Source organism: Neolamprologus brichardi, chromosome 14 (assembly GCF_056152115.1).
Source record: "Neolamprologus brichardi isolate AB-2024 chromosome 14, ASM5615211v1, whole genome shotgun sequence".
NCBI lineage: Eukaryota > Metazoa > Chordata > Actinopteri > Cichliformes > Cichlidae > Neolamprologus > Neolamprologus brichardi.
In genome coordinates, this window is record NC_142117.1 from 36485015 (window position 1) to 36492511 (window position 7497).

The following is a 7497-nucleotide window of genomic DNA, read 5'->3' on the forward strand; positions in this document are numbered from 1 at the left end:
CCCTGCCACTGAGAGTACACCTTGGCTGGTTCTGTTTATTCTATCTCTCTGGTGTACCTCCTCAAGCGGCTGGCCAAGGCTGTGAGTCATTGCTTGGCAGTTTCCAAGGCCTCAGGTATGGACAGCTTCCTGTACTTCTTAGGGACCTTCCTCATCGCGCCTTTCTGCAACTCCGATAGTAGCCTCCCTCCGTGCTACCTTGATCTTAGCCTCTAGCCTCCTTCTGAACTAGGTAGTGCTGCATTAAAACATCATCTAGCACGTACCCTTCTGAGGTTACTTTACGTAATCTTGGTAACCGGCTACGGGGGGTCCAGGTTTCAAGCTTGGCCATGATCCTATCTTTCAGGTCAGTTCCTCTCGCACTCAACGATCCTTCTCCTATCGCACTTGGGGATTGGTACCCAATCTCGGGTGGGGGTGATGATATCTCCCCCTGACATGGCATTCTGGCTCCCCCTTGCTGTAGCATTTATGTTGTACCTTCCGCCAGGGTTGGCATACAACAGGGTTCGGGTGATGAAACTTGTGGGCTGTCCTCTTCCTTAGAGACAGGGTAAGGTGTTCCTTCATTTGAGAGGGAATCAGAGTACTTCTCCACATTTAATGAAGCCAGTTGTGGTGGTTGCTAGTAATCTTATACGGATTCCTTCCTGGAATCTGCAGGAATAAACTCTAAATACTTAACTTTTACTATAAAAGGTTTTGGGCCCCAGTTGAACAGTTGGCTGCCCAGAATTTAACAATACTGTTTTTCTATTATTGGGCATGTTCATGAGGGGAGGGCGTGGCGTCAGCAGATTTCTCTCTCCACCTGTCCGTCCCTTTGTCAGGTGTATAAGAGCAGCTTCCCGTGTGGATCACAGACACCTTCACACTGCTCTGTGAAGCTGATGTTTGTTGTCCCTCTTGCAGGATGACTGCTGCTGTCATTTGACTTGCTCTTGTTGATGAGGAATCTGTGCTGATGACCTGAAGTTGTCTTTCTCACTCACTCTGTTTGACTGTTTCACAGTTAAGGGTGTAACAGATTCTGCCTCAGTGAGAGCAGACTGACAGCGCCTCAGACGGTTTCTGCTGTTTATTAAATGAGTCGCTGAGTCCAGCTTCATTGCACAGATGTAAAGTGCTTCTTTTCCTCCTGCTGCAAGATTATGATGTTTAAAGAAACTCATCTGTTTACTGTTGATTGTCTTAATTCATGACTTTTTACGTTGAGAGGTAAAGACAGATGCTGTGTGCAGTTCCATTTTACAACCTGACAGTTGAAATAGAAAGAACTTTGTATATAAATTACTCATAGGATTAAAAGTTTTTCTTCCTTTGAAATCACAGCAATTAAATAAGTTTTTTCTGAAGATGTTAAAATTATAATTTTGTATTCCACCTCAGCTGGATCTTTTTGTTTGTTTGATTAGAAAAAGAAAACATTAAAAATTGATGTTAGGTCCTCATGTGCTTTAAGTTTCTATGCCTGATGGTTAGGTGGCCCCTGAGATTATGTCTGCTCTTTGTCGAGCTTTTTTCTTTATCTAAGAGCTTCTCTAAGTGTCTAAAGCAGATCTGAATGAAAGTCAGAAAACATGAAGAACGGAGGTTAAATGTTGATCTCTTTTATGTCACTGTGGTTCACGTTTGTACAGGATGAGCTCCTCATGAACTCTGTTTAGTCTTTCTGAAGTGAAACAAGTTCCCATCCTTCACTGTTAGATTCATTGAGTTTTGTTTTCTATGGTTACTCTGTTTAAAGAATAGTTTTGAACTGAACACAGACTCAGTGCAGCTTGTGCTTAAACTCTGACATGATGAAGAGTTGATGATCCTTTAGCAGCTCGTTACAGGATGGAGAATAACTTTGAAATTGTGTTTGTGCTTCAGGGTCTGAACGACTCGCTCACAAACCGTCAGATCTACTTTGCCTTCGCTCTGATGTCGTACCTCTTCACCGTGTCTGTAAACCTGACCCTCATCATCACCATCAGCCTGGATAAAACGCTCCACGAGCCGATCTATATCTTCTTGTGCAGCCTTTGTTTTAATGAGATCTGTGGAGCTTCGAGTTTCTACCCAAAGCTGCTTCATGACCTTCTGACCAACTCTTATGTCATCACGTACGCGGCCTGTTTGGGTCAGATGTTTGTCACTTATAGTTATATTTTCTCTGAGTTCACCAGTCTCACTGTCATGGCGTATGACCGCTACATCGCCATCTGCAAACCACTGCAGTACCGGATGCTGATGACAGCTCAGAAGGTAACCCAGCTTCTGATGCTCACCTGGTGCTTCTCAGTTTTTGAAACGGCCGTGGGCGCCGTCCTGACCGCCAGGCTGCCGCTCTGCGGACGCCACATCCCCAAGATATTCTGCACTAACTGGGAGGTGGTCAAACTGTCATGCTCTGACTCGACCCTCAACAATATCTATGCGTTCATGTTGATATTTTCACACCTGTCACAGACTGCACTAATCATGGTGTCGTACGTCCACCTGATACGAGCTGCCGTCAGATCTCAAGCCGACCGCAGGAAATTCATGCAGACGTGTCTGCCGCACCTCAGTACACTGCTGGTCTTCAGCACCTCACTGATGTTTGATACCATGTACTCTCGTTACAGTGGCGGCAGTACAATGAAGGCACTGCAGAATGCATTAGCTGCTCAGTTCCTGGTGGTCCCACCCCTCGTCAATCCCATCATCTATGGCTTGAACCTGCAGCAGATCAGGTCCAGGATGCTCCACAGGTTCACCCACCGGACTGGGACATTCAGGAAAAACTAAGCCATGTTATTGAAATCAAACATGAAGAAAACATAGGAAGATGAAGTTATTTTCTAATCTTCTGTTCAAGTCAACCAAAATATGTGGATAGAATTCAGTTAAAACTAATAAAATCCAACCCTAAAATGTCACTTTTGGTTCTTAGTACTTTAAATTAAAGTTTATGTTTCATTGTTTTAGTTTGCTGTGATCGAAGGGTCAAAGAATTATCACTCTGTTCCTTTCATTTGTTTAAAGGAATCTGTGTAAAGATTGGTTAGATTCAAGTAAATGCTAAAACTCCTTCTTACTTCCCACCTTTAAATGTTATGAAATGATAGTCATAATCCACATGAAAAGCACCATCCCAGCCACGGTGGGCACCCTGCAGCACACACACTTTTAGTGTCACTGCTGCCCTTCATACTGCCGTCACTAGAGGGCGGCGACACCTATGTATGAACGCTGCTCATCAACTTCTCTTCAGTATCCAGTCCTGTGATACCACACAGACTAACTCTGGATACTGTAGCTCCAGTGAAAACTAAGGCCTCTAATCAGAAGTACCTGACTCCGTGGTATAATTCTCAAACACGTACCCTAAAGCAGATGACTCGTAATCTGGAGAGGAAATGGCGTGTCACAAATTTAGAGGATCATCATTTAGCCTGGAGAAATAGTTTGTTGCTTTATAAGAAAGCCCTCCACAAAGCCAGAACATCTTACTATTCATCACTGATTGAAGAAAATAAGAACAACCCTAGGTTTCTCTTCAGCACTGTAGCCAGGCTGACAAACAGTCAGAGCTCTGTTGAGCCAACCATCCCTTTAACGTTAACTAGTAATGACTTCATGAACTTCTTCACAAATAACATTTTTATCATTAGAGAAAAAATTACCAATAATCACCCCACAGATGTAATATTATCTACAGCTACTCTTAGTACCATTGATGTTAAGTTCTGTTAAGACTCTTTTTCTCCAATTGATCTTTCTGAGTTAACTTCAATAATTACTTCCTCCAAACCATCAACGTGTCTTTTAGACCCCATTCCTACAAAACTGCTCAAAGAAGTCCTGCCATTAATTAATGCTTCGATCATAAATATGATCAACCTATCTCTAATAATTGGCTATACATATAAAGTGGACGAACACCCCATTTAACGAAAAATTCATGTCCGAAAGTCTCCTTATATTTCAGTCACATAGTTATAAGTGCACTGGTAATGTCTGCCGATAAGTTCCACTTTGTTCTTACTGTTTGCTGCGGTGATGACGTCACATGGTTTTATGACGGTCCGGCCGTATCATGAGTCCGGGGAGCACTAGGCATGTTTTTCTCCATGGTCGTGTCCAAATTCATGGGCTGCTTCCTCCTGAGGCCGCATTTGTAGACCGATTACGTCACAGCGACGCGCCGAAGGCTGTCCAAATTCGTAGACTCCTCCAAATGCAGCCGACAAATGCGTCCTCCATTTCCCCGAATTTGAAGGATGGGTCGGGTGTGTCCTTCGTAGCCTACCATATCCTAGAATTCATAGCGCGGCCCAGCCAAACTCCAGTTTCCAACAATGGCGGCAACTCCAAAGTTTTCTGGGTTTTGCAAACTTCTACCACTGTTTCATCTGCGACTATAGTAAACATGCCTTGCCACTGAATCGGCTCATTTTACCCAAGGTTCCTTTCTGCTGGGATGAACTGACTCGACAGCAGGGTTTTAATAGTTTTGCAATTTTCATTAGTTTTTATTTTTATTTAGTTTTGACTTCAGATTTTCAATTTTATATCAGTTTTAATTAGTTTTTACCAACTGTTTGCTAGTTTAGTTTAGTTTTTATTTTTTTGAAAATCCTTAGTTTCAGTTTAGTTTTGATTAGTTTCAGTTATCGTTTTAGTTGCGTTTGCAATAATTAAGTGTAACAAAATCCCAGTTTTATCATATCAGTCATTCTCTTCTGCTTATCCTTGGGTATGTTGCTATTCCAGCTACCATACCCTGCACCCTGGACAGGTCGCCTGTCTGTCGCAGGGCTAACACGCAGAGACAGACAACTCACATTCCCACCTATGGGTTCTTTAAATAAATAAGGCAGATGAACAACCATTGATACCAGGCAACTATAAAACGTATATCTTGGCCCCAATGAGACTATTAACTCTCGCAGCACCGGGTGTTCGTAATTTTGGTTCAAGTGAACTGATAAACTTTTTGAAGGCAATTGACTCACACAGTTGTGTAGATATCCCCGTCCTGTTGTCTCGGGATGCATCACGCTGCCTTGCCTGGGGTTAGCTTCTGTTTTCTGGGGATGAGGGTTGAGTGTGCTCCCTTACCTTCTCAAGGTAAGCTAGGTTAGCCTTCTTTTGTGAGCTTTTCTAGTGCACTTTAAGGTTTGTGGGATTTTTTTCCCTTTAGAAATGTCCCTCATAATTTGTCTGTTTCCACTACAAGACACTTGCTTTATCCAAAACACAGTCATATTCAAAGTAATCCCAAATTGGACTCTGGCTCCCGACTTTTCCTGACATGATTCTGCGCGTGGACGGAGCAGCAACACAGACAACTCGACTAACGTACTGCCACCTGCTGGCATAATGAGACACAGCAATAAAAAAATCTGGAAACTAAACTTCATTTTCACCCTTGACTATTGTATGACACGCACACATCAATGAAAACTAAACACATTTTTGCTATAAATTCAGTTAATTTTAGTTAGTTTTGTGAACACTCATTATAGTTTTAGTTAGTTTTCCTTTTTTTGTTTTTATTTTTATTTCCGTTAACGAAAATGTTTTTTCACTTCTAGTTTTCGTTATTTCGTTAGTTTTCGTTAACGATAATAACCTTGCTCGACAGGCCTTCACTCACCTGAAAGAACGCTTTGCCTCGGCACCCATCCTCGTCCAACACAACCTCAACCAACAGCTCATCGTGTAGGTGGACGCCACAGATGCGGGAGTGGGGCGGTGCTCTCCCAGCAACAAGGCGGTAAGCTTCATCCATGTACTTGTCTCACCGCCTCTCCCCCGCAGAGAGAAACTATGACGTGGGAGATTGAGAACTACTGGCCATCAAGCTCGCCCTGGAAGAGTGGCATCACTGGCTGGAGGGTGCTGCCCAGCTATTTGTGACGTGGACTGACCACAAGAACTTGGAGCACATTCGGTCAGCTAAACAACTCAACGCCAGGCAAGCCAGGTGGGCCCTATTCTTTACCAGATTTACCAGGTTCCGGTAATGTCAAGCCCGATGCTCTCTCACGCCAATTCACCGCCTCCGAAGACACAGCTCAGGACTCCCCCATTCTTCCTCCCACGTGTGTTATTGGGGCCCTGACCTGGGAGATCGAGTTGGCGATTAGAGAGGCTCAACAGACTGAACCAGATCTCGGAACGGGCCCTCGTCAGTAAGGTCACGAGTGCTACATTGGGCTCATACTGCCAAGTTCACCTGTCACCCTGGGGTCCACCGCACAATCACCTTTCTTCAACGCTTCGCTTGGTGACCATCTCTCGCTAAGGATGTCCGCAAATACACTGCCGCCTGCCCAACCTGCACTCAAAACAAAAATGTCCATCAACCATCTTTCGGTCTCCTCCAGCCTCTGACTTCAAGCCGCTCCTGGTTACACATTGCTGTTGATTTCATCACTGGTCTGCCCACCTCGTCTGGTAACTCAGTCATTCTCACCATTATCGATCGCTTCTCTAAAGCTGCTCACTTAGTCGCCCTCCCTAAGCTCCCCGCTGCACTAGAGACCGCCTGGCTCCTGACTAACCACGTTTTTCGACGTCGTTTCAGACAGGGGGCCGCAGTTTACATCACGTTTCTGGAAGGAACTCTGCAACGCCCTTGGAGCTCAGGTCAGTCTCTCCTCTGGTTTCGCACAGTTAGAGGTTGAGCTCTCCATTTCGCTGCAGGGTCCCTTCATTCTTCACATATCCATGTCGAGCCAAGTGTAAATCCCGAGGCTGAACGGCCTTTGTACGAGCACATGCTTCCTACCAGGGCAAAGCTATGAGCTAGAAAAATCGGATGATCTGATATCGTCGTGTTGGTGTTGTTCCCAGATCATCATGAAAATGTTGTTGCAGGTTCAACATTGCAAGTGACCAATCACATTATTGTGACGTTATTCTTTTGCGCACCAACCCATTCGTGCATTTATGAAATTCCAATGTTGCAAGGACAATATCAATTCTGCTTAGCGTTTATTAAAGGGTTAGGGTTAGGGTCAGGGTTAGGGTTCGTTGATTGGCGGACAAAGGCGGTTTCTCGGCGGACAAAGGCGGTTTCTCGGCGGACAAAGGCGGTTTCTCGCAGCTTAAGTACAGTTTTTTGTTTTACGCCGGTTTTTCCCGAAGTCGCAAAAGTATGACATCACAACATTCTGATTGGTCACTTGCAATGTTGATCCTGGAACAACCTTTAGTATGATGATCTGGGAACAACACCAACACGACGATATCAGATTGTGCAGAAAAATCCTGCCAGACAGCCTGTGTCTGTCCAACCAATCAGAGAGCTCCTTACATCCCACGGTGTGGCTAATTTGCATAGCAGCAGGATTTTTAAAATGAAGTTGTTAATCCAACAGCTAATCCAAAAGTTAATCCTTGAGCAAACAGGAAAGGGAAATGGATTTTGAAATGAGGAGTGGAATCACCATTTTTAAAAGCAATTTGAAAATCACTTTAATGTGGAATTCAAAAATGAATTTACAAATGCAGAAC

At 44.1% G+C, this 7497-nt stretch overlaps 1 protein-coding gene across 1 annotated transcript; it reads left to right on the forward strand.

Moving 5' to 3' along the window:
• Window positions 1–1842: 1842 nt before the first annotated feature.
• Window positions 1843–2778, forward strand: LOC102779916 (olfactory receptor 1-like). The gene has a single exon (XM_035916565.2). It carries the CDS (start codon window positions 1843–1845, stop codon window positions 2776–2778), a length of 936 nt encoding a protein of 311 aa, XP_035772458.2.
• The last annotated feature ends 4719 nt before the right edge of the window (window positions 2779–7497 follow it).

Coding starts and splice junctions, on each gene's coding strand:
- LOC102779916 (XM_035916565.2), top strand. CDS start 1,843: ATGGAGAATAACTTTGAAATTGTGTTTGTGCTTCAGGGTCTGAACGAC.